The sequence below is a fragment of the Crocodylus siamensis genome, chromosome 5 (genome assembly GCF_052110815.1).
Source record: "Crocodylus siamensis isolate JL-2025a chromosome 5, ASM5211081v1, whole genome shotgun sequence".
Classification (NCBI taxonomy): Eukaryota; Metazoa; Chordata; order Crocodylia; family Crocodylidae; genus Crocodylus; species Crocodylus siamensis.
In genome coordinates this window covers 120,342,732-120,370,281 of record NC_143399.1, presented here as the reverse complement: position 1 = coordinate 120,370,281, position 27,550 = coordinate 120,342,732, and the positions used below count along the sequence as shown (strand labels likewise).

The following is a 27,550-nucleotide window of genomic DNA, read 5'->3' as shown; positions in this document are numbered from 1 at the left end:
ATTTAAATCGTTTAAATGACCCGAATGTAGTTAATATTTGTGTAAACCCTATGTTATGTAAACATGACAAGATTAAAATTAGCATTGCATTACAGTAAGGAACTGAATAGTTCTTTGAAATAATCAAAATTTTGAATGGGAGATTTCAAAATTATTTACATTTTTAATAAGTTATAAGGTTGAGTGACAGAAGGACTTCATATAAGTGAGAATATTGCTGTTTTTGTTTTTTTGTCCCTAGAGCATAGCTGTCAACATGAAGGATTCAAAGGGGGCAAAGATTATCAGAGAGGTAAGTGCAAGTATAATGCAAATCTTGCATTTTGCATTGTTTTAAGTTTGCCTAATAGACTGTTTTCTTAATTTCAAATATTTAATGTCTGACAAGTCATTGTTCATTAAATGTGTTAAATCACAGTGCTTTATTCATTTGCTTTCACAGTTTTGAATGTTTGTCTTCAGAACCCAATGAACAGTGCAACTTTGAGCAAAGTTAGACACCAAGAGCTCCACTTTAAAATGAAGTGAAACAAAAATACCAAATTTGGTGTGTTGCAAGGGAAGAATTCCACTTCTGTTTATTGTGGTTAGGGTGAAGTAGTCTATGAAAAATTTCATGTTTGATTTTCCTAGCATTAGGAACAGTGAACTGTGATTGATTTATCTATACTTTCCTTGTTGTATTTCTATAGTGTATACAGGCATACCTCGTTTTATTGCGCTTCGCAGATATTGCGTTTTTTACAAATTGAAGGTTTGTGGCAACCCTGTGTCGAGCAAGTGTATCGGCGCCATTTTTCCATGATGGTTAGCATTTTTTAGCAATAAAGTATTTCTTAATTAAAGTATGTGCATTTTTTTAGACATAATGCTTTTGCACACTTAATAGACTACACTATAGTGTAAACATAACTTTTATATGCACTAGGAAACCAAAAAATTCATGTAACTCGCTTTATTGCGATATTCGCTTTATTGCGGTGGTCTGGAACCAAACCCGCAATATCTCCGAGGTGTGCCTGTATTTTCTGTGCAACTTTGTTTTCTGGTCCTTCTCCCAGAGCAGTAAATGAGAATTTATTAGGAGGAGGACTGGGCACCAGTATTTGCAATTTATCACTGCTCTTTGCAGCCTGTGAGTTGCTAAGCCTCCTCACCTGTGTTGACTTGCCAGATCACACTTCATGTTTCTGTTGCGTTTTGCTTCCTTCTCCTGCACCTCTATACTTCCAGGTTAGAATTTAAGTGTGGATAAGTGCAAAAAGGTACCTTATATCTCCTCTTTGTACCACATTTACTTAAAAGAGTTCTATACACACAATATTCTACCCATTACTCCTGTTAGTCCTGCAAGACTTGCACAGCAAAAGAGAGACTGAGTTGGGTATTATTGCCACTTATGGAATTACTTTCAGTCATTTATACCTGAAGAATTCAGCTGAAAGCAGTGTGTTTCCACATGTGCATGGAATCTGATCTGCATAATGTTTTGCTGGCTTTGAAGTGCCACCAGTTCCAGTATGAGCTTGCTCTTTTACTTGTGCAAAAGTGAACTGTTTAATGTGGAAAGCTTTACATGTGGGTCCATCATGCTGTTTTCTCAGTCATTTTTCAGAACGGAAACACAGTTTGTTATTTAGCTTTATTTTGAAGGATTGAGAAAATTAACATATAAATTGGATTATTTTTCCCAGAACAATAGTGACACATTTGAGGGTAAATGATTGTGTTTAAAGTGTATGTATAGTTCCTGTTGCGTGTGTATATGTGTGTTACTCTTGCTATTAAGTGTTGTTTGATTTTTTTTGTTCGTTTGTTTTTTTAGTTTTTTTTTTTTGTTTTTTGTTTTTGTTTTTTTTAGAGGCTCATTTCTTGGGAAAAACATGAATTACTGTATTCAGCAGAATGTCCACTGCTCCTCTGCATGTAGGTTGGGTCTTCTTGATTAAGAGAGAAAGGCAGCTGGAGTTGTGAGTCAGGATGAGTTGCAGGGGAGAGAGCCTGACTATCAGCTCCCTATCAGATGTTTATTGGAAGGCCAAAAATGAAATCTTTTTATGACTGCTTCTCTGTTTTTAGCACTCATTGTTTTCCTTTCTGTTACATTTTTACGTTTATCTTTCTCCCTGTGGACTGTTCTTTTACTGCCTGAAGAGTATGTGTGGCTGGAGCATGTGTAACTCCAAATAGTTGCAGTATGAGGGTCCCATTTGTGTTTAGGGTCTAAGTTCTGTTTTGCTTACAGGGGCCAGACACTAGCTAAACTTATATGAACCGCAAGTTGAAGTAGCAGCTTCTCCTCCTGCATCTTACGCCTTCTCCATCCCTTTCCTTCCTATCCAGGAGATAAACAACTAAGACATTAGCTGAAGCAATAGGGTAGCATGGTACTGAGTCAGAATCTGTTGTGCAGGATGAAGATGATAGTGGCTTAGAGGCCCCCCATACTGGAGTCAGCTACCAAGAAATACAGTTTCTAGGAAGCAGGGCAATCTCTTGAAGCAGGGAGTATCAGTAACAGGGAACCTTGTGAATCTTATAACGGAGAAGGGCTTTTGGAGATCCCGTCCTTGCCAGTATTACTTGCTTCACCCAGCATGTTGCCCTAAATCCCCCTGGGGCTATACTGGAAGACCACAGCAGCGGAGTTTGTTTTCTCCAAGGTTTTTCAAGGCTATTTTGCGGCTAGCTAAAAGGTTAAACGGAAAAGCACAGGCTCAGGCGTGGTTTGGAAAAGTGCAGGCTCAGTGGTGACCTAGTAGCTGCCTATAAGTATATAAGGGGTGTGCATCAGGATCTGGGGGAACGCCTGTTTACCAGAGCGCCCTGAGGGATGACAAGTTCCAATGGTCACAAACTTCTCCAAGACTGTTTTAGGCTGGACATAAGAAAAAACTTCTTTACTGTCCGAGCCCCCATGGCCTGGAATAGACTCCCCCCAGAGGTGGTGCAAGCACCTATTCTGGACTCTTTTAAGAAACATCTGGACACTTAGCTTGCTGGGATTCTTTTGCCCTAGCTGACTTCCTGCCCCTGGGGCAGAGGGCGGGACTTGATGATCTTCCGAGGTCCCTTCTAGCCCTAACGTATATGTAATAACATTCCATCTTTTTACCTTATGTAGGTACAGGTTATTGACCCTGTTGAAGTAGAGCTTTCAGAACTTCCTGGACCTTAAATGCCAGAGGCTGAAAGGGAAAGAGGCACGGTGGGGAAAAAAACCCTGGTCATACCCTGCTCACTCTCCCTTTCAGCATCCACTCTATGACACAAGAGACTGGACAAGAAGGACCTCTGGTCTAACTTGGTAAATGTTCGTATGTATGTCTGATCTTCCCCCACTCACTTTTCTGAATGTAGGCCAGAGATTCTCAACCAGGGGGTGTAGCAAGATCCTTTGAGGGCTGACACAGAAAGTGTAAGGAGATAAACGAGGTGTGAAAAATAAGAGCAGGCTCTGGCTTCAGATGCAAGGAGAAAAGCAGGTAAGGACAGGTCCAAGCTTTCCCTGTCTGGCTGCTTCCCTGCTCAAACTGCTTGGTCTCTTTGTAAGGAGATCAATTTGGTAATAAATTAGTTTTTGAAATGGGGTGCTGGTCAGTTCACAAAAGTTATAGGGGGAGTGCCTTGAAGTTAAAAGGCTGAGTACTACTGATGTAGGTGGATCCCAAGTGCCTCTTTCCTTGAGAGCTGTTAGGGCGTGATAATCATCATTCTTAATGTCCCATAACAAAAAGGTAGATAGGACTCAGATCCTCCTGTCCATCCCTAAAATAATGAAGTATTCTTCTGACCAAAGTTGTATACTGTATAGAAAGCAAGACGTGAGACTCCAAAGGTCAGAAGCTCAAGAAGCACTTAGTTCCATCTTCTTCAGGATCCTACTTGCCTGTAGATTTTTCATTAGCTGATGAAGGGGGGGGACCCTCTTTTCTGGAATCGGACAAGTCTGAAGTATACTCTCCAAACAGGTTTTTCCCACAGGACCGTTTCAACTCTGTTGTTGAGTCATCTTGGCTTTTGGCCTGGAAACAGGAGTTTGAGGAAGCCAAATATTCCCTACAGGCAAATACTTTCCCACCAGCAGGAAAAAAAAAAGGTTTTTCCTCAGTGTTGTTCTAAATGAAGTAATCAGGTCTGAATATGAGCAATCTTCCAAGGGTAAATGCCTTAATAGGCAAGTCATGATATTGTAGAAGTTCTGAAAAGAGAACCAGATGCCAGAACTATATGCCTTAAATCATCATCACAGTGGCTGTGGAAGTGAAGGAGACTGTTGTTCCAGCTGAGGCTGATTTCTTTTCCCTCAGAAAAGCAAATCTGCAAAATGAAAGCCTAGCTGAGCAGGAAAAAAAAGCAACTTCAAGAACTGTGCAGTCATTCACCTCAAAAAAACCCACCAAACAACAAAGGGCAAACACATGTATCTTTCTCAGTTAGATTTTCCATAAACATCACCCTTTATAAAAGATGCTAGCATAAATTTCTTTCCATTGGATCCATGGCAATCAAAGCTGTCATGCAATAACATCAGAGGTAGGCAAAGGAGGGGAGGTGTTTTTGTTCTGGACTAGAATGATCATTATGGTCAGATCCACAAAGTGGCTTTTGTTTGGGAGTCCTCAAGCATCACTGCACCTAGCTTTTTTGGCATAAGGCTTTAGAAGTGGGAATTCACAGACATGAGCTTTGTGTCTAAATTTCATATGTATAGCCAGTGTGTTGGTGAGGGAATAACTCACAACCTAATCAGTAGAAAGTGCTGAAGTTTCTGAAATTCAGCCTTTTTCTTGGATTTAGGTGCCAGAGTGCAGGTCAGGGTTAGGAGCTTAGGGCCTTTTGTGAGAATGATTTACAGCCCCAAACTCCTTCTTTCTTTAGTTCCCCCTTTTTGAGTATAGGTGACTGACCTTTTTTTTTGAGGAGGGGATAGAGATTGCAGAAGTAGGTACTCAACCTTTGGTCCCTATGGGACAGATTGGGCCATGTCACCCCACACTCCACCGTTGCTGCCTCTGCACAACTCCATGCATTGGGATTGGACCCTGGTGTCCTGCACTGCTCTTTTTAGCCCCACATGCTGGGATTAGGCTCCACACTGCTCCTGCCTGGCGCTGTGCACTGGAATTGGACCCTACGCACCTGATGTATTGTGCAGAGTCACACTTTCCAGCCTGCAGGACTCTCTATGGGTCTGGAAATTTGGCAGCAGGGGAGCAACCACCACATTTTTTTGACCCATGAGGAGCCTTACCGTCCAAATACCACTGCTTTTAAGGACTGGATCTGACCTGTGGGGTTACCTGCATTTTATATAATAGTTCACTGGTTAGGGCACTAGCCTAGGAAGTAGAAAACTAGATTCTAAGTGCTTCTCAAATGTGATGGGGGTTCAAACCTGGATTTTTCATCTCCCAGGAAAGTGCCTTCACCACCAGGCTATGTCCTAGGTTGGGTACCTTCCATACTTGTTGAAGCTGGAACACCACAGAGGGGCATAAAAGAGTCATAGGGCCAGGAAACAACACAAGGGAATGTAATTTTGTATCCCAGCAATTCTCTTGGCAGAGGGGAGATTTTGGTTCTGCTCCAGGGATCTTTTAATGCATTTTATCTAATGACTCTTCACTGTGAAATGCATAAACAGTGGTAGGCTTAGCACTTTGGAACCTCATTCAATGTTGTATGTGCCTTATGGAAAAAAGGTAGTTTTGACTGAGAACAGGAAATCTGTGCCTCAAATTAAGGTTTTGGGTCATAATGGCACCAGAAAGCAAAGTAATTGTTAGGTGTTGACTAAAAATTATTATCAGGATGACTGACTGCGTCAGAAAATAAATGGTGTTATTTCTTAAACTTCATATTTGGCAGAGGGGAAACAGGCATGCAAACAAAAGACGCATTACATGGATCTGGACAATGAAGTGATGAGCTGTTCCAAAGGACTTTGAAGCACATTCCACAGATGTAGCCTCAACCATGGGGCAGAAATATCTTGTCACATGAATCTGCAGGAATCATTTGTAAATCAGCAACCTGGTCCAATTTCATCCTTTTATTTAGCAGTACAAGATGATTACCCAGACATCTGCTCTCATATAATTTGTAACATGGTCATTTAGCTCACACCCCTGTTTTCCTTAACCACTGTGGGGTTGTTTGTTTGTTTGGTGGTTTTTTACTGTTGGCAGCTTCTAAAGTATGCGAAGGTAAGGGGATGGGCTTCCTGCCAGAAAACTGTTTTATCTTTCATTTTCTCTTTTCCAAGAATAAGCATGATCATCAGGGATCCAGGTTTTCTATTTGCCTTGTAAAAATGTGGATTTTGTCCTTTGAAGGGGAAAAAACATGGGTTTTTGCCTTTGAAGGAGAAAAGCACAGGGAACACTTGGTTTCCCCTTGCAGATAGGCAGAGTTCCAGCCTGCAAGGGGCTGGGGTGGGGGTGGGGCAATGGGACGCAGGGGGCACCATGTGCATGTGTGGGTGTGCATGCATGTACATGGTCAGCAATACAGCCATGCAGTGGTGGAGAGCAGCTCCCCCAGCTACTTGAAAATAAGTGGAGGGGGGCAGATTGAAATAGTTGTGCCCAACTTGAGGGAAGTAGTGGGGCTGGGTTGGTGGCTGGGTCTTGGGACACTGTTCAGCTAGGGCAGTGCTTGGGGCCAGAGTGGGAATGAAGGCATGGCTGCAGGGCCTAGTTGGGGGAGTGGGATGGAGCCACAGGTGGCTTGTCCTGGGGGCTAGTGGGAAGGCAGTCTTCCTGCCACTGTGCACACTTCTGGGGAGGGGTCGGGTTCCAGGGGTGATGTGCTGGGTGCTATGGGGGGGGGAGGGGGCACATGCCCCCTCCAGGCTTGTGCGCAGGCCAGGAGAGGATGTGGGCTGCTATGGGGTTTGGGGCTGCCCAGCCTGCTGCGCTGCGCCAGGGGGCCTCTGTGGCCTAGCGGGCAGGACCTCGTGTGGGAGGATGGGGCAGGGCAGGGAGAAGCCCTGTGTTAGCCACACACCCATGGCATGGTGCCCCCTGCCTGCCTGGCAGCAGGTTGGGGGACACAACGTGCCACTGTCATTGTCCTTGCTGCTGCCAGGCAGGCAGGGGAGGCCTTGCCATAGTGTAGCTGGTGCGAGGTTCCCAGCAGTGGCAGTGGTTTCCCCATTGCTGCCAGGCAGGCAGGGGGGGCCTTGCTATAGCAGTGTAGCTGGCTCAAGGCTCCCAGCAGTGATGGTGGCTCCCCCACTGCTGTTGGGCAGGCAGGAGGTGACTTGCTGTGGCAGCATGGGTGCTGCTGGCTGGCTGCAGCTGGTTCCTGCAGAACAGGGAGTGGGCAAGATGCAGCTGCTGCGTCCCATAGCCGTGGTAGCTGGGGGGTTCTCTTTTGCAGGGCTGGGCAGGGGGGCTGCAGGTTGGGAGTGAGAAGCACTGGCAGAGGGCTGTGGGTGGGGAGTGAGGGGCACTAGCAGGACCAGAGTGGCTGTGGCTTGGGAGTGAGGGGCAGGGCGCAGCAGGGAGGACAGCCATAGCTGGACCCACATCCTGGTTAACAAAGGGGGCAGGGGGAGCTCTGATTTTTTTTTCCATGTAAAAAAGCCCCCAAACACCAGAACATATAATTATTTAGAATTTTATTATAATGATTGAGGCAGTGGTAGGGTTCCAAATGGCTTTAACATTGTAAAGGTATCAATAAAAAATTGTGCCCAACTGATACCCATATATACATAGTGGTTTTTCATTTTAATCATGGAAAAATGTGGATTTGGGGGTTTTATTCAGAGAATTTTGGACTTTTAATAGAGAAAACCAGGACCCCCAATGATCACTAATCTTACATTTATCATGTGCCCTTTTGTACACCAGTATGATTCAGTATATTTTAGAGCCTTATTTGGCAACTGATCAAAACTCACTGTCAAGAGGCTGAACCTATAACATACTTTTTTTTGTTGTTCTTAGTATAAATCAGTCTTTAATTTTTTTTTTTTTGTTCTACTACTGTGCATGGGATAGTTCTGTCTGACAGGATATCTGACCCTTTTTTTCCCTGCTTTCCCCTTAACTTGGAGCTCTAGCTGCCTCTGTCTCTGGACTCAGCTTATCTAGCCTACCCATTCATACCTATCTTAGGAATGAGAAATTGGCTAAAGTGAATATAAGTTATTTTTATAGGATTCTTACAACTATTCTTCCAAAAGGCTGAATTGACAATATTAAAACTGCTGTCTAAATTTTAGAGGCAAGGATTTTTGTGGGTGATCTTTTATTGGACCAGCTGCCTGATTGCAAGAAGTTTAGACAAGCTTTCGGCTAGAAGGCAGCCTCCTTTAGGTCTGAAGGCTGTGGCAAAAATCTGACTGACCTGAAGGAGGGGGCCTTGTACCCAGCAGGTTCAATAAAGAGATCACCCACAAAAGTCCTTGCTTCTTGTATATTTCCTGCACCATCATGGCTACAACACCACTCCAACAGTTTCTGAAGGTTAATAAAATGGTAGTATCCATTTACAGTATTGGTTTTGTATAAAGAATCAACATAACAATGAGGGAGAGGGAAAAGGACTGAGTTGAGTCACTTTGATGCTTACCCAGGAGCCTGTGGGGGAGAGCTGGTTTGTCCTTGAAAAACACAGGCGTTAGAAAACTTGAGTGATTTAGCCTACACTTTCACTGATTAGGAGGGTGGGTTACCAGCCCCAGTGAAAGCTGTATCCAGGATGTTTACCATCATCTGGATGTTTTGACTTAGGTTTAAAGCACCACCAAACTTGGGTGAGGTGGTTATATGTCTGGCTGGGACATATGAGGACAACATGCAACGAAGAGCTGAAGATAATTTTTGGTTGAAACATCTGGTAAAAGAATGTTCAACGTGCATCTTTCATATGACCTGCACAGTGCGTGCAGAGAGGTTGGAAAGCCACGTTCCTGCTTTCTTGATTCCCTAGTTGTAGGGTCTAACCCCGGAGGATTCACTAGCTCTGTGGAAACCTTGTTTTTCAGGACTCCTTTTGTGCCAGTTGCACGTATGTTGTAGCTTTCCCAAATACTAGCTGTTTTATTTCTCTACAATGGTTTAGTAAATTGATAAACAACCAGTTTTCCCACTCCGTCTCCATGAACAGTAACACTGATGTAGAACCTGGGGACCATTTCTCATAAGACCTTAATGATTTTAAGCAAGTCACTTGCAGTTAGATTTCCTTAGCCTTGCCCCTTTAAGTATAATTCATGGCACTAAAATGAACTTTCGCCTTATGTTGAACTTTATTTGTGGATATTATTAATGTCTCCTTCAAGTAGCCAGTTGAATCATAAGTTGCGTGCCTTGTCTGAATGAAAATTGGTTTCTGTCTGTCCTGTTAAATATTTGCTGGTTTGGCTGCTTTTCTGGCCTTTAAAGCAACAAAACTGCCTATGCTAGAACAATAATGTTTGTGATTGCTGATATAATGACACTAGTTTATAGAAACACTTCCAATGTCCTGTGTATAATAATCAGTCAGATACATGATAGCTCCAGAGGGTATGACTCTTTGGTCAACATGAAGTAATCTAAAACAGTTCACTTCTCTGCCTGATTTTATATATATATAGTACAGCAGTAGTTTTTTGGGTTTTGTTTTTTTGTTGTCTTTTTTTTTTTTTTTTGGAGGGGGGAAGAGGGGGTGTTAAAAAATCTGAGAAACACCCTAGTAATTTTATATAAAAATATGGGGGGGAGGAGGGAGTATTTCTCATATTTCTTAACACCCCCCCCCCAACAACAGCAACAAAAAAGACAACAAAAAAACAACCCAAAAAATTAGTGCTGTAGTTTCAGGTGTATCTTTTTTTTTTCCTTTCCAAAGGCTCATAATTAACTTTGTTACCATGGCCTCAATATATATAATTAAACATATATAACTTTTCTTTTGTGGGGATGAAAGAACATCTGATTTAAGGTCTAATTCAAAGCCCAGTGAGGGCACAGACATCCTTCTACTGACTTCAATAGTTTTTGAATTGGGCCATTTATATAACTGCATGATAGCTAAAGAGCTGCTCCTTTATGTTTTATGACAAAGGGCTGGTCCATACACAAAGTATGTACAAACTTGCATAGAAAGGTGTATGCATTTTTGTTTTGTTTTGTACTGAATCAGTTAAACTGGTGAAACTAGGCACATCTACACGAGACTCTAACTACATAGTAGCCTAATAACACTGTGCAGTAGCATGGCGAGCAAAAACTTTGGTTAATACTGCACAGTAGTATTATGCTACTGTGGAGTAAGCACCATTAAAAAGCCGCAGTAGCACAAGTTAGTGCACATTGATTTAGTATTTGGTTATTCAAGTACTAAACATAATGCTCAGCAATTATGACACATTAATGAACGTGTAGACGTGCCCACTGTGTGTTAAAGCCGATACACTAGTTTAAATCTGGCTTATTGATTTGTCATGTGTTAGTAAATTTACTTGTAAATTTTAATTCAAAATAAAAACTATTAACTACTTTAAAACCTAGATAAGAGACCTAATGCACCCAATTTTCACCAGTTTAGTTAGACTCAGAGGAGTCCTATATTTAGGTAAGGCTTTAGTTATTTTAATTGGTATTTGGTAAGTATTTTAGATAAGTATTTCCATTTGTTGAAAGTATATAAATTTGACTTAGTTAAAACTGATAGCAATTAGTTTTTTTCATTTTTTTTTTAAAGGGGACTGATCTAGTTAAATTGGTGAAATGTGTGTACAAACCAGCCCAAACCTTAATCTGGAAACACAAAATATCCAAAAAAGTGCTTGCTATTCAAGGGCATTTAGTCCTATTAAATCTCCTCCTTAGCCTCTTCCCCACCCCACTGAACAACTGGAAAATAATAAGGTGATTTTCTGCAAGTTGAAACTTTCATTTAACTAACTATTCTTGGCAAAAGCATCTGAGGTCAACTACAAAAGCATATGGAGAAATTTTAGTTGTAGATTAGAACAGGGTGCTCATTCCCTAGCTCACCGGCCAGATGCAGCCTGCAGAGCCTTGTCCTCTGGCCTGCAAAGTTCTCCACAGGTCCAAAAATTTGGCAGTGGGGAAGCCATGGTTATTTTCCCGCTGCCAAATTTCCCAACCCATAGGGAGCCCTGCAGGTGGGAGTTTGGGCATGCAGGCCCAGGCAGAGGTGGCACACAGCCAGATCCTGGTGCATATGGGTTGGGCAGAGGTGACACGAGTCGTGGTGCATGGACTGGCCTCAAGTCACTCATCTGGCCTGTGTGGCCAAAGATTGAGCACCTCTGGACTAGACCACAGGAAACAGATACATTTGAGAAAATGGAAGTAGTCTTTGGTTTTCTGTGCTGAGAAATATTCCAACTGGCATGGAGATTTCTAGGTGTAGTAACCATAGGACTAACTGCTTCCTGTCAAACCGTTTGTATTATCATTACTGCTATGATCCAGAAAGTCAGACTCCAGGGCTTCACTGCTCTTCAGTGCTCCTGAAGATATTCAGTGTTTCTGAAGATGACTTTAGGATTTTTATGTTACATGATTGGATTGTTATACATGTAAACAAATCAAAAACACAATTGCCAAAATATCTATTGCTGGGGGTGTGGAACAGAGGACATGTGAAGGTGCAGCCTATTCCCACTCATTTTCAAGGTTAGGAAAAGCAAATACAAGATGGTTGTCTCATCAAATGTAGGCAGACCTTGGCCAATCATGTGATGTCTGACATGCACAAGACCTTAACATTGAGTCTCTTGTGAGTACACAGCATTTTTTAGATGCAACTGACCATGGTGTAGAAGCCACTTGAACAGTATATCAGTTTATTTAAGCCAGTCATGATTGCCTTGTGAATTCTGTGCTGCTGGAAGGCCAGCACCCATCTTGTTTTTTAAATTAAGTTACATGTGGGGGTAACTCGGTGAGTTTTTGGAAGTTCATTAAGAAGTCTGAGTCCTGTTCACCTTTTCTTTCAGCTTGCAGCTGTCTCTGATGTCTTTGTGGAAAACTACATCCCTGGGAAACTGGCTGAAATGGGTCTGGGCTACAAGGACATTAAAAAGGTTGCTCCTCATATTGTGTATTGTTCAATAACAGGTATGTTAACATCCTGAACGTGTGAAAAAGCTTCTGTGCCACAGGTAGTGTCATTTTGAACAACTAATCCTCTTTTAGGCTCATTCTATTTATGTAGAAAGCAACAGTAGGGAAGGTCCAGACAACTGCCGTGCAAGCTTCTGAATGATAAATTGCTTGGAAAAAGGGATTGCCATCTGAATGAGAGATCTGTGGTCCCTCTAGTCCAGTATTCTGTCTACAACAGTGACCAGCAGCAGCTGCTTCAGAGGAGAGTACATGAAACACTTGCCTTGCAAAAATCCTTTGTACATGCAAATTTCATTCTAATCCTTAATAGGGCCATAGGACTTTATATTAGTAAAGGCCCTCATGCATATAAGTGTTTTTAGAACAATCAAAAATTAGATTTACAATCTAGCATTCTTCACTAAAATCGTTTTCTAACTAAAATACATAGGAATTTTGATACATTCATCGATAAGGAATTAGTGAAGACCATGTCTAACTGATCATAGGAAGTAGGACTGGAAGGGACTTCATGAGATCATCTAGTTTAGCCTTGACCTAGCACATCCCTGACTATCCATCCCAGCCAAGTGTCTGCCCAGCCTAGTCTTGAAACCTGCCAGGAATGAAACTAAACTTCTCTGGCTAGTCTGTTCTGATGCTTGACTGCTCCCATAGTAAAAAAGTTCCCCCTAATCTCCAACCTAAATTTCCTTTCCTGCAACTTGAGGCCATTCCTTCTAGTCTTGTCTCTTACAGCTGCAGAAATTAGTCTGTTTATATCCTCTGTATAATCGATTTAGGTATTTGAAGACTGTTATCAAATTGTCCCTCAGTCTTCTCTTCTCCAGATTAAATAACCCTAGTTCTTTTGGCTTTTCATCATAAGTCTTGCCTCCCAGTCCCCTAATAATTTTTATTGCCTTGCACTGGACTCTGTTCAGTACTAGTGAGGCCTCAGCTGGAGTGCTGTGTCCAGTTTTGGGCCTCCCTTCAAGAAGCACATAGACAATTTGGAAAGAGTGGAAGAATCACTTTCTTTGATTTGCAAGTGCCACTCCAGCTAGTACAACCCAGTAGGCTGCTGTGTTTTTTGCAGCAAGAATGCTGTTGGTTCATATTCAGCTTATGGCCCATTGTAACCCCCATGTTGTTCTTTGCAGTACTGCAGCCTAGCCAGTCATTTTTCAGTCTGTATTTATGCATGCAATTATTCTGTCCCAAGTGCGGGACTTTGCTCTTGGCCTTGCTGATCCCATCTGGTTAGTTGTGGATCACTTTTCTAGTCTATCAAGGTAGTTGTGGATCTGAGGCATTGTGCCTGCCCTGAGGTGTGAGGCTTTATATTCTTTGTAGCTGTATCTTTTGAGTTCACAGTTAAGATAAGATGCACTTACTACACTAATTGAACCTTGAGCTTTGCTTTGGTAAGTAAATGCAGTTCAGAATGCAAATTATACTGGGACAGAATCATTACTATAGTTATTTTTTAAATACAGAACTACCACTACAAGCCTTGATCCTGCATATACTCGGTTAGTAATGTGAATTGCCTGATAATTCAGTGGCTCTGCTCATATAAGTGGTTGTAGGAGTCAGGCATTAAGTGCTATTACTGCATTACAAAAATTGAGGTGAGAGAAGGGAAGTAGAGACTTTGTTAGCTAAGGCACTTTAAATCTGCTAGGTGCACTGTATGATGTTTAGAGTTATGGTTGTAATGCTGCTTCTCTCCTAAAACCCTATTTTGAAAAAAATATAAATATCTTAAAATCTATATTGATTAGAGTCAGCATTTGGACATGATTCAGAAGCACAAATTAAAAAAAAACACCCTTCATTAAAACTTTCTTAACCACTTTTGAGTTTTCTGAGTATAAAAATCAGTTGCTTACCTGTAAATAACTTTTTTTAATGTCCATGTTCCAATACAATTAAGTAGACCCTTTGTTTTTAAGTGTAGGCATGCTATTTCTGTTGTCCGTGTATGAGAGAATTTCTTTTTCGGTTCAGTCGATGTATGATGGAATTGTGCATTTGATATTAAAGTCATGATTTTGGCTTGGTAATTGACCAGCCTGAAGTGATTTTAAAATTTGCAGTACTTGGAAATGACCAGTATGACATGATTATTGCATTATAATGATGTCATACAGTTTTGCCTTTCATAAATAGAATTTTTATATCTGGATCTATCATTTCAAACTGATTTTATTCAAATACAGAATCTCAGTAATTGCTACAGATTACTATGACCATTGTGAATTTTTAATGCTTATTTCTCAAAAATATTTTCTTAGATATTTACAGTTTTATCCATCAGATTCTGCTTTTTATTTTTAGATTTTATCCTATAATACAGAGCTACTGTCCTACTTCTGAGGGGCTGGGGGCTGCATGACCCTCTGCTGTCCTGGGCTTCCTGAGTCCCTTAGCTGTAGGCTCCCCCAGCCCTGCAGGCCATGCAGCCCCACCCTGCTTTAGGGATGGGAGCAAAAAACAGAAGCTGGCGAAGGAAGAGCATGGAGACTCTGGAGGTACCAGTAGGAGACCAACAGAGGAGGGTTGCCTGGACTGGAAGCCTAAGGGCTGCAGGTTAACACCTCAGCACATAGCCCGCAGGCTGCCCTTTGGACAACCCTGCTATAATATATACCCATTTGTTTAATCCATATGCACATTGTGGGAATACTTATGGCATATACATTTTGTGATGTCACTGATCTGATAAGGTGTCATACATAGCCTTTGGATTTTGAGGTTGATGGCTACCCTGTGTACTTGTAAGCTCCTCGTTTAATTGCATTTCCTACCGCAGGAATATAGACACTACCTGTTTGTTACTCTACACTAGTAACCTTCTGATACTTGCATGCCTTTTTACTGCTCATTTATCAAGCATATTTGACAAGTATTGTGTGAGTGCCAGGTGCTTTGGATCGACTTGTTCAGATGGACTTCCGATCTTTGTTCACCATTCCTTATCCCCATATTTCCAGATTTGCTCATGATTGTCCTTTTGAGAATGTATGCTGCAAAAAATGAGCCTGAGGGTTGCTTGGTGACTATACTGTTTTTAGTGTAGTTAGAGTGGAATGTTTTCAAGTGCTCAGTTTTTATGGGCAAATAGCACTAATCTGGCTGAATGCTAGGGGTGACATCACTGCTGCAGTCATAAACAACAAATTGTTTGATCTTTGCAAGATCTTCATCAGTGATAACAGATGGCTTGTTCATTAGATTTATTAGTAAAATGATGATATCATGTATGTTCTGTGCATCTGTGACACATTTTTACTTCTTCTGAAAGGAATGTTTTCCTGTCACAACCTGTTAATGCAGGGAACATTAGAAAAACTGGCTCTTTGCTTGACTGTTGAGTATTCACATGTCGTTTACACTACTAAATTGGAAGTTCTTTCCTGTGCCAGATGCAGTGGAGAGTTATAACTTTTCTAGCCTTATGACTGTTCCATTGTCAAGAGCTTGTATGCTGGTTTCAGCAGTCCACATAATAGCATGATTTAACTGCTGACTCTGCTTTGCATTTTGGATGTACAGAAATAACTTGGATATATCCTTCTTTATCATTGCAAAGTTTGCTTTCTGTTGTGGTGCCCAGTAGTAGCTACACTTGTCTTGCCTATTGATTTTTAAACCCCTTGTAGGCAATTGTCGATCCTTCTGGGTCATAGTGTATGCGTGAGAGGTCACCAGGACCTTTGATGCAGACACCTAGGCAGGAATATAAAGGAATGGAGGCCGTTCAGAATTTCCACCCTCTCTTTAGACCATTGAGACAGAATCCAAAAGCCTGAGTCTAGATGTTCTGTGCCTTGATGGCTGTAGTTATATATGGTTTAAAAGAACTCTGTCTCATCACTGTAATGGAAAATTGCCTTACCATTACTGGAGACTTGTTTTCCATATTCCTGGTTATATGTTCTGTGATGCCTTTTAATAGTCAGATTTATAAATATGGTATTGAGTCATGATACCTTTAACTGTTGCTGATTATAAAAGACAAAAGGGATAATCTTGTTTTTCGTGTGTAATCTCTGAAAATTATATTAGCAGCTGTGCATACAGTGGTGATTAACTGTGGCTCCCTCAAACCTTGTAGTGCCACACTGGGCGCAGGGTCAGCACTCTATTGCAAAGAGAGTGCCTCTTATTGAACCCCCATCCAACTTTCTGTAATACGGTGCCTCTTACTTCTGGGATTCTTGAGCCAAACTGCTTGTGTTGGGAGAGCACCTCATACGGTACTCCCAGGGGATCCACATGTGCATAACATTATTGGCGCACAATCTATACTGAGGCTATCCAAGATGTCTGTTGGGCTACATCCAGGTCGTGAGGGGCTTTCTGGCATTTTCTGCTGGTGCAGCAGCCAAGATTGCTGGGGCAAGGCAGCACAGCAGGATGGGGCTTGCTAAGCTTGTGTGGTTGTGGGGGGAGAGGGAGGTGGGGCTTGTGCTATCTACATGGCAGTGCCATTGGGGGTGGGAGAGCTCAGGTGGGAATCCTATACTGCAACAGAGGGGCCAGAGGGGGAAGAGACAGGGGCTTGCACTGCTTGCACAGCAGCACTGGGGCTTGCCCATGAGGTGGTGGCTGTGGGTGGATTTGGGCAGTGGCAAGGACTCTGGGTTTGCACTGCTGTTGTGATGGGGCTGGTGGAGGGAAGAAGCTGGTGCTGCATGTGTGGTGGGGAGGCTGCAGTGGGGTCCCAGGAGCCTACACTGCATGTGACCCATGCAGTATGTAGCTAGAGGCCTGTGCCTGTGACTGGTGCGGCATGTGGCCCCTGGCCACTCTAGTTGGATAGCCCTGCTCAGTGAAGCTGGCTTTATCATCTATTCTTAGTTTCCTTTAGAGAGAGGGAGGATAACACTGGCTTTTCAGAGAGAATTCACAAAAGTTATTTATAACCTGTTTTGACATCAGTCGTTCCTAGCAATCTCTCGATTCAAGGATGGTCTCTACCATGGCTCATTGATGGGTCTTCAAGTAACTTAAAAGTTCAATCCTTGAGCCGTAGATCCATCTTCAGAAGTTGCAGGTCTTTTTGCAGGGAAGAGTAGGCTGCAGGCTTGAATTCCTCTCATTTTCCTTGCTCTGCACTCTTTTCTCTGCTTCAAGGGCAAGATGCTTTACCCTGAAAGAGGCTGCTGCTTGGTTGAGAATGTGACACCATTGGAGTTGGTTGGCTGTCAGCTCCTCCCAACTCCTGATGTTGGCATCTGTTATTTTGAGTTATGCCTTCATAATTGTGAGTCTCATAATTGTGAGACTCACAGGTCTAAGATGAGAGTAGACTGCTTGTTTTGGGAGTTGGGCATCCACACACAATGTCCAGTCAAGTAAAACCTGTTGGAGGATCACCTGCTCAATACTGGTAATGTTGGCTTCAGCAAGGATGCTGGCATTTGTGTGGCAATCTTCTCACTTGATGTGGAGTATTTTCAGGAGGCATTGTTGGTGATGAGGACAGTGGATTACACACAGTTCTCATCTGTAAAGGAGAATGCATTGTGGAATGATGACTGCATTGTAGACCTGAATCTTGGTGTCTTTCTGGAGATCGCAATGAACAAAGACGTGCTGAAGCAATTTCCCAAAGGAGGCGCTTGCATGCTGGATCTCGTCATCTGGTGGCTCTCAGGGATGTCATTTGGTCATGAAGAAATGTCAGGACCTTGATACACTTTTCCGGACATCCAAATCTTGCCAGTAGTTTCCACAGGGCTTTGCATTTGATGGAATCAAAGGCCTTAGTAAAGCCACTGATAGTCATATATGGTTCCTGATGTTGTGCCTGACTTTTTTTTAGATCTGGTGGGCACAGGCAAACCCCTTCAGCTTTGTGGGCTGGATCTGGTGTCTTCAAGAGCTATATATTGCTGCCCCCTTAACTAATTAGTTGAATGTAGACTTCCTTCTCTCAAGAGTTGGGCGAAGCTTTTTAAAGACTTCTGTATGAACCTTTTGACTTTAGGGCTTAGGATAGAGCTAGCACCAGCAGATCAAGTTCTACTAAATTTCGAGAGACGTTATTTTTTAAGTCAAAGGCTGCCTATACGTTTGCTTAGAGATGGGGGTGAGGGGGAAGCATTTTAATTAGAGCAGTTCCTGGGCAGCTGCTCTAATTAAAATTCCTCAGCCTCATGTGTATTAAGCTCCTGCGCACATTTAAAAGTGGCTGTGGGATGTTTCATGTAAACTTTGTTTGATGGGATTTAGTTAAAGTGCCTTCTGGCTATTTTTAAATGTGCAGGGCCTTAATACACGTGATGTAACAGCGACACTGCATCATTTTAATTAGAATGCCAATGAGCATTTGTATAGGCAGCCAAAGGTCCCTTACTTTGTTCCTTGCTAGAAATTATTTCTTCCAGATAGTGTTATTTACTTGGGATGAAAGTCTGACCCTATTTGTGTCAGTAAAATATTTTTTACTGTTCCTTTTCCAGATTTCTCCATAGCGGGCTCCTGGGTGTAAATTTTTCAGTTTTATTCAGTCAGCCTGGTACAGATCATCCATCACATATGCTAGAGACTTACCATGTGGAAATTTAAAAATGTGGAGATTTTCCAGTTTCCAAAGATCTCAATATGTTTTCTCTGCTATGCATCTGTTCTAGTTGGATAGGAGTGTTAGGTTGTGCTCATCTGCCTGCATAACAAAATTTATGTTGATTTTGCTGTCCCCTGTTGACTCGGAGCTGGTAGGAACACGTAAATGTAAAATGTAAATACTCAGAAATGGGAAAGCCTTAACACAGCAATATTAAGGGATAGAGCAGCAGTGTTAAGGGATCTACTTCTTTAAAGGTTGTTGCTTAAATTAAGGGTAGTTCTTTCTGTTTTTACTTCTGAAGTAGTTATGTTTATAGATCAACTTAAAGCTTTAGAGAAACAGTTGGTCTGGCTTGTACCTGAACTGCTGTAGAACAAATCTCCAGAGAATATAAGCTATTATGAAATATAGTAATTTTCAATAATTTTCATACTCACCTGCACCACTGATTGCACTCTACTAGAAACTAAAAGAATAAGGAAAATGTGTTCTATTTGGAAGTGTTTCTCTCTTTGTTAAAGACCCATGACAAAGGACTTTTTGTAGGTTAGAAAAAGTCACTTCTGCTTTGGACTTGATATCAGAGTTGTTCAGGGACTTCTTTTTGGTAGTGATTTGCCACTAGTAAACAGGTCTTTGGGTTAGATTCCAGCCTCCTGAGTAGCAGTTAACATGAGGTGTGAGGCCTGCATTACAAAATATATATCTTGCATTTTTATTTTTGAGAGAATCTTTGTAGGGCTTTCCTGACTATTGCATTCTGTTTTGTTTGAATCATCTTTGCTTGCTTGCTGGTTTGCTTTATGGGCTTTTTACAATGAATGGATGTAAGATGTAATTAAAAGTAAGAGGCAAAAAGTAGTAGTAAAGTAGGCAGGGTGAAGTGTACCAGCTTTGTGTAATATATATCGCTGTGTAATAACTGAAACATGAAGCTTCAAACTTGAAATGTCTTTTGTTATTCCAAGTGTTGTAAGCAGGGATCCTGGTTTTCCCTGATTAAAAAATTGCAGATTCTCTGATAATCCCCCTTCCCCCCCATCTGTGATTAAAATGAGAGGCCTGTGACCCCCTGAAGCTGCCAGGGCTGTGGGGCCAGGGACTTGGGTCTGCATCCCCTGCCCCCAGTAGGAGGCGGTGGTTGCTGCAGCAGATGGGAGCCTGGCTCCCTCCCCACCTGCTTGTTGTAGGCTCGGGTGGGGGGGCTCCTTATTTCTGCACACGCTCCCAGGGGGGCAAGGGGAACCCATGTCCCCCCAGATCTGTATTCAGGGCGGGGTAGGTGTGGGCTGCCTGCTGCAAGCTTGGGCTCCTGCCCTGCTGCCCTCCCCTGGGGCCTCCATAGCACAGCAGATGGGACCCAGCACTTCAGGGAGCAGTGAGGCCGTGGGGGGATCTCTTTGCCACTGTGAGCTCTATGCTGCCCTGGTGATATGTCCCCTGCGTGTCTTTGCAAAACTGCAAAATCTCTGGGTTTAAATAAGTTAAACTAGGAAATCTGCATTTTCTTCTGGTAAAGGGGCAAATCTGTTTTTCCATGGGAAATGGAAAAGCCAGATCCCTGATTATAAATATGTCAAGGTTGAAGGTAATTTTGGACACTTATCACATCAAGAAATTCTCTTCTAATTGACACTTGTCATCACATCAAGAGAACATTTTTTTCCTTAAAGGTCTTAGAAAAATAGTGGCATTCTGATCAGCTTTTGCTGAAGGTATCCCATGTAGGGGTCATTGCAGGTATAAGCACCAAGAAACCCCTTTAGGCATTTGGTAACTGTTTTTCTTTTTAGATTATAAATGGAATTTTATGCATAATTTTAGGTTCATGGTTAAAATTCAGAAATCAAACGTGTAAATACCACGTGATAGCAGGCAACTGGGCTCAACCCAGGAGGATTTGTCTCCGTGTGTTCCTCTAAATCACTGGTTCTCAAACTTTTTTTTCCGCTGACCACTTGAAAATTGCTGAGGATCTCACCAGACCACTTAGTAAACTTTCTTTTTGTTCTGCAAATCAAAGGACACAACTCGTATATTTTATTATCAGTAGTCTTACCTTTCTAATGGGATGGATGCGCCTGTTTTTTTGAGCAGGTTCTGGGAAGTCGGGTGTAATGTTTGTCAACCTTAGCCTTCAGTCACCTTTCTGCAGACCACCTGAATGGAGCTCGTGGACCAGCAGTGGTCCACAGACCACAGTTTGAGAACTTCTGCTCTAAATAATAAAATGTTCAGCAGTGTCTCGTACTTTGTTAGCAGTGGGCTCATTGACGGCCTGCTGCTCACAGAGCCCTCTGTCAGTGAAGGCAGAGAAGGCAATACAGCCTAAACAACAAGTGGAAAAATACGGAATGAAACAGAAACGTTAGAGCCACTTTGCCCATATTCAGCATTTCCTGGTTCGGATTTTTTTTAGTTTGTTTAAAAATAGGAAAATCTGTTTAGTTGTATAATGCAAAGATATTGTAGCAGGGAGCTTGGTGTTCCTGCCACTTTAAGGGAAGGCAGGCTGCGGGAGAAGCAAGCAAGGTAGAGGGCAATCAAGGGAGCCACATGGCCCAGAAGGGACTGGGCTTGCAGAATATAAGCCCAGGGCTTCAGCTGGGCAGGCAATCTAGCCCTGGGGGCCATAGATAAAAGAACTCCTGAGCTGGTGACAGGGGGAGTGTCTGATAAAGCATCCCAGCTGCTTAGAGTAAGACAGCCTTAGGGCTGACAGAGCACTGGTGATTTAGGGATTGAGACTATGGGGTGGTGGAGATCTCAACTGGGCAGAAGTGGGGCCAAGGCCACAGCTGAAGAGTGATAGGCAGGGCCAGGGGTCTATACCTTGTGAGGGGCAAGAACCAGGGTTGGGGGCTCATAGTCTGGGAGGGACAGTCTAATGGAGGTAATGAGGCCTGAGCCCAGGAGGGGCAGAGAATGCAAGCCTAAACCCAAGAGAGGTGACTTTGTTCAAGGTTTAGAGGTCCACGCCCAGGAGGGGCCAGGACGATCAAAGACATTTCATGAAAGATTAGCGTTTCATTTATATTCTGCCATGAGTCAGAGTTGTGGGAATAATTGCATCTAGAGTAGTGGTTCTCTACCTTTTTAGACTCTAATTTTTAGATTAGAATCTAAAAATTCTAATTTTTAGAATTAACTTGAAGCACCCCTTGGAAAATGCCAACTCTTTTTTTTTTTTTCATTCTCTTATTCTTTTAACTCAGAAAAATAATAAAGCAGCTTTTCTGTTGCAAAGGATTCAGAGAGACTACAACTATGAATTTCTATTTGAAATCTCTGGGTGTATCTTGTAAATCGTGTTTGCACACCTAACACTGGTAACTTTACATGGTACCCTGTGACACCCTTGGAAGGATCGCAAGACACCCTAGAATGCTGCATCACCCTGGTTGATAATCATTGATCTACAGCAAATGAGGACAGTTTCAGGAAAGTACCCACTCCTCACAATGTTGAGACATTTCATGCATAATCTTGTTTTGTGACCTGTCCTGACAGTTATTAAAACGACTTGTGAAAACGTGCCCATTAAACTTTTTCCTAGGACTCCTTATGTGCATCTCATACTGTGCCCTGTTGAAATCAGAGGAGTTTTGCCCTAGCACAGTAGTCTGCTTGTGTGCAATAGGTTTTTGGCTTAGACTAGATCAAAGGCGGGTAATTATTTTGGGTGGAGGGCCGCTTATTGAGTTTTGGCAAGCCGTCAAGGGCCGCATGGCAGGCAGCCAGGGGCAGATAAATACTAATTTTCAAAATTATTTAGGGGCTCCGCAGGTTGGATAGAATGGCCTGGCAGGCCGCATGTGGCCCGTGGGCTGCATTTTGCCCACCCCTGGACTAAATCCATGCTAGGGGGCTGCTGCAGCAATGGTAGTGCTAAGGTAGCTGGGGAGTCTTGTGTGGCTGTTAGAAGGATTTTTTATTCCAGCAGTGCGATTCCAGTTCTCACAGATGGCAGAAGGTCTGCCAAAGTCTGCCTCCTCTGTGAGAGTTGCATCCATACTGGGGATTTTGTTGGCAGAGCTACATCATCTGTTACTGGGCCTGCAGAATTTTGTAACGTAGTCAAGGTGCAGGGACTTAGTTTCTTGGAAACGGCTGACAGAAGTTCAGATGTTAGTTACATTTGTAGCTCTGTATAGGCCCTTGTAGCACTACAAAAAGTGGAGTACAATTGTGCCTCTTGCCTGTAGCATGGCAAAAATGGGAAAGGTGCTGCAGAAATATTGCTGGATAAAATGATTTCTTCTTTGTAGTGCTGTTTTGAGTACATGTAGCACTACAGGGGGAGTTACTCTTCCAGTATCCCACAGTGCTTTCTACTCTCTCCCTCCAAAGAGGATGAGTGGAAAAGTGGCTGCAGTGAGCTGACTGACAGCTTGATACTCGCAGAGTCCTCCATCAGTGAGTGTGAGATCAGGACTTGGTTCGCCTGCGGGGAGCAGAGATGTAGCCCAACTGGGACGGGGGGCTGCAGCACTGATCATCACAGTGGCAGCATTGAGGCTCGCTATGAGACTTCAGCCCAGGAGAACCTTGTGTTGCCCCTTGCCTGGAGAATACACATTTGCAATAACTGTAGCTCTCTAGTTTGAGAGCTCTTAATGTTGAATGAGAGCTCTCATAGCACTGAAGTTTTGTAGTGCTTCAAAGTGAGCATGGCCAAAGAATTTTTTTAGAAACCTGAGAGTTCAGAGCTGTATCAAACTGGGGGGATGGGAAAGATAGGAGAGAGGAGATGGAGGAACAGAGAGAGACAGAACACAGTGTTAATTTCCACAATTCGTGTATTTGTACAATGCTTCAGCTAGAGATCCTGAAAGAGTGTGGGTTGCAAAGGTTCAAAAGATGTCTTCTTCGAATGGGTGGGAACCCAGTGACCCAGAACTTTAGAGCAACCATCAGTCTCTTTAATCCACCAAACTTCGAAAGTTGTTTGAGGCACATTTGATGAAAAGTTTTTCTGTAAATGGGACGAATGCTGGCATTGCATCCAATATTTTATACCTCTCTGGGGACCAGCCTGGAGATTTAGGTAGCAGATTTTTCCTCAGGCTCTTTCTGATCTGACAGAAGGGCTGATGGTTACCTGATACGATGTGAGTTATAATATAAAACCTCCAGGCAGAGGAGTGAAATGATCTCTGTTGTACAACTCAGCCAGCCTGTAATAAACCTATTCGTCTTTGTTGAATGTATTTTGTTAAAGCTATTGCTCATACGTCAATGGACAGCATTATATTTGTCGTGACCATCATTGTTAATAAGTAATAGGCACAATTTAGATTCTAGGTGTGAGGTCACACAAAACATTGAAATTACATTAAAAGATTTGTTAATAAATGCATAACCAAAAATATACAGATGTTTAATAAAGCAGAATTAGTGTTATAAAAATAACTTCTGTATTTTACTTTCATGTTTCTGTTTTTTCCTGCTTTATGTGCCTAACTGCAGAAGTCATTTACTGAATTTAAAAAACGGTGATTATAACTTTGGGAACATCAGTTAGAAAATGCATACTGTTCCCTTATCCATTTTAGTTCAAAAAGTCATTAACGGGACTTAATATCTTTTGAATGTTTCCCTTATTTTGGAAGCATGTATCTTTTTAAGTTTGAACATCATAAGCATGGAATGTAACCAATAAACAAGTAATTTGAAGAAATCTCTCTTGTGCTACAGAATAAGTTGTACGGCAGCTGTGAGCAAGATGTCTGAGGTTTTTGTTTCTATCCCTGTTCTTCAGTCTTGTTAATTATTCATCAAATTAAAAAAAAATTCTTAACTACCTGTCTGACTTCAGCCATTCATGTGGTATCTGGGTGACAAAAATATTTACTTTCTGTGATATATATTAAAGGCTGTGTTGTCCTATGCGCTATGTCAGCGATTCTCAATCAGGATACCGTGGCATCCTGGGGTGCCATGTAATCCTTTGGAGGATGATCTGTGGGATCTCACAATATTAGCAGTGTTAGATGTGCAAACATCCCTGTGCATGATTCGCAAGCTAAAACCAGAGATTACAGTAGGAATCTGTAAGTGTCACAAACCCCTTGTGATTTTTCTGAGTCCTTTGCAACAGAAGAATTGCCCTATTTTTCCATGGTTAAAAAATGAATGAAAACTAAGTGCTGGCATTTTCTGAAGAGTGCCTTGAGTTTAAAAATGTTGTGAACTTCTGTATTATGCATATGCTCTATACTGTTCTTGTACTATGTTACTGATGTATGATTTGCCTAAATTTTGTGGGGGGGTTTTGGGGGGTGTCAGCGTATTTTTAATGGTTAAACTTCACAGGAGGGATGCAGACTACCAGTTTTAATGTGGTGCATTCTTAAGGCCTATATTACATAGCTAGTGCTTCATTGTATCACTAGCGATTGAACCATATGGAGCAATTTAACTTTGGTTGTCTCAGTATTGTGCATTGCAATAGTCAAGTTAAAGGTTATAAGCGAGTGGATCACATCGCTGCCTTTAATGTAATAATAATAACACCTATGAGCAAGTCTTTTAAGCTAGTGGTTTTCATTCTTTTTAGACTCAAGGCACCCCTCCATAACTTCTCTGAATTTTGCCTGTATCTGCAGAGGGTGTTTCCTTTCCCCTCTCTAGGGAGACAAGTCCCCTCTCCCTGTCTTTGCCTGGCTGCATGAAGCCCAGGGGTGCTCCAGTTGAGAATCACTGTTCTAGGTGCTTTACTTTTAGCAGGCTTCAGCTGAGACTCTTTAAAGGGGCCTGTCCAAAGGTGCTGAGCTTCTGCTCTGAACATCAGGGCTCCTGTCTGCAAGAAGTGATGGTTCTGCCTGGCTTCAAAATTTTCTAAATTATTGGTGTGAAGGTTCAAAATCCCTTGCCCCCTGCCCCACATGTGCTCGCTCTCTCTCACCAATACCAACTCCAGTTTTGAGCTGCGTTTCTGAAATGACATTATGTGGAACAGCCGGCAGGCAGAACAGAGGGGGCGGGAGTCCTTGTGGAACTCCCTTTAGTCCTAAGTGCTCCTGTCCTTTAGGAGTCCTCAGTCCCTTTGTGAGCTTGGATTTAATGAAAGGGGAGACCACTTTTGAGCAGAGTCCTGCTGCTGGGACCCTCCACTTGTGTCCTGATGAGAGCTCTTCCTCCCTGTGCTCAGCCCCAGCTAGGGCAGTACTAGTTGGGGTTTAAACCGTGCCCCCAGTGCAGGCTTCTGTACCTAGTGCCCCTAGGAAGCAGCCTCCACAGATTGCTAACAGACTTCAGCTTCCCTTGCAAACGTGTCTCCTTTTCTAGCCAGAAGCATTGGGAATTCTTTCGAACCCCACTTGCTTGCCTTAGCTGCTGGAGTCTCAGGGATAGCCCAGGGAGCAGAAGGAAATTCTTCTGCTCTGCTGCATTAATTTTGCCTCAGACTCACAGCAACTAAGGCAAAACTGGTTGTGGAGGAGCAGGACAGTTTCCCTCTGCTCCCTCAAGATGCCTGAGACTCGCAGGGGCTGAGGTTAAGTTTAGGAGGGGAAGATTCCCCTCAGCTCCTGGGGCTGCCCTGGGCCGGTGGGGTAGTCCCCCAAGGCAGGGGCTGCGCAGTGCCCCCATGCTGGGCGGCATGGGCAGGCATCTGGCCCAGAGGACTTATTCTTCCCTTCTGTGGCAGCTGCTGAAGCAGTCAGCAGCGGGGAGAGGAAAAGGCTGGCAGGGTCTGAAAAGCTGGCACCACAGGGGCTTTCCTTCCCCCCTGTGAGCTGTGTAGACCCTGGCTAGGAGGACTGGAGGTCTGTTCCCCTGCCCCCCATCCCTATGGGCTGACAGACACAGGTAGGAAACAGGCTAAGGAGCAGAGGGGAGAGGCAGTCCCTGCTCCACTGGAGCAGGCAGCATAGCCCAGGGCTGCAAAGCCCAGGCTGGGCTGCTGGGGGACTGTGGGTTAACTTGAACCAGGAAAGGGTCTGGGACAGAAGCTCCATAAACCGGTTTGACCTAAATCTGATACTACATCCAACCACATTTATCTTAAACCAGTTTTGGTCATTTTGAAAGGAGTTTGTTTATATGCATTGAACTTCTGTTCTGTTACAGGTTTAAACCAGTTTCTGATCACTTGGTTTATATGTAATGTGTGTTCCAAGCCTCAGAGTCTCAAGGCACCCTGGTTGAGAATCACAGCTTAAACTCATTCAGTGCCACTGGGAGAATCAGTGGCGATGCTTAGGGGGTGCATGGGGGTGCACATGCACCCCCTGAGATTACTCATGCACCCCCTGACAGGCCACACTCCCTGCTTAGGCGACAGGTAGGGGTGGCAGGTGGGAGCGCTGGTGCTCCCCAGGAAGTGTCATCTGGGGAATGGGAATGCCATGGCCATTTTTGGGGAGCGCCGTGGTCACTTCCTGGTTGGTGCGATTGGCTGCGGGGGTGGGGGGGCTCCTTCTGTTGGGTGTGATTGGTAATGGGGGGGCACATGCCCCCCCGACTAAGGTGCCACCAGTCACCCGTGGGTAAAATGACTCAGACTTGACCTATTTGTTCTTCACTTAATATTCCTATTACAGCTTTCTCATAACTTAGATACACATATCACACACAACATGTTAAAGGATTTAAAATGTTGCAAAGTCAAAGAGTGGAAAATTAAGAAATATCAGTATTAAGGTTTGCATACTCTTGCTTTTGCATCCTTACTCTGACCTTCTTGTATCTGTACTATATGGCTATCTTTTATTACATTATTACCCGAGACCCTGGTTTTCTCTGATTTAAAAAATAATCCCCACTTCTTGGATTTTAAAAAAGTAACCCTTAAATCCACATTTTTCTGTGATCAAAATGAAACACCAGTATGGATGGATGAATTTTGGGTTACTTTAAAAAAAAAAAATGGGGATTATTTTTT

General features: G+C 42.9%; 1 protein-coding gene across 2 annotated transcripts in view; it reads left to right on the top strand.

Annotated features, from left to right (window-relative positions):
* SUGCT (succinyl-CoA:glutarate-CoA transferase) overlaps nt 1-27,550 on the top strand; it is a 538,710-nt gene that overhangs the window by 13,488 nt on the left and 497,672 nt on the right. For both annotated transcript variants that reach the window (XM_090050066.1, XM_090050065.1), the window contains exons 5-6: nt 242-292; nt 11,972-12,092. In XM_090050066.1, coding sequence (XP_089906192.1) covers nt 242-292; nt 11,972-12,092 — 172 coding nt within the window. The remainder of the gene's footprint in view (nt 1-241; nt 293-11,971; nt 12,093-27,550) is intronic.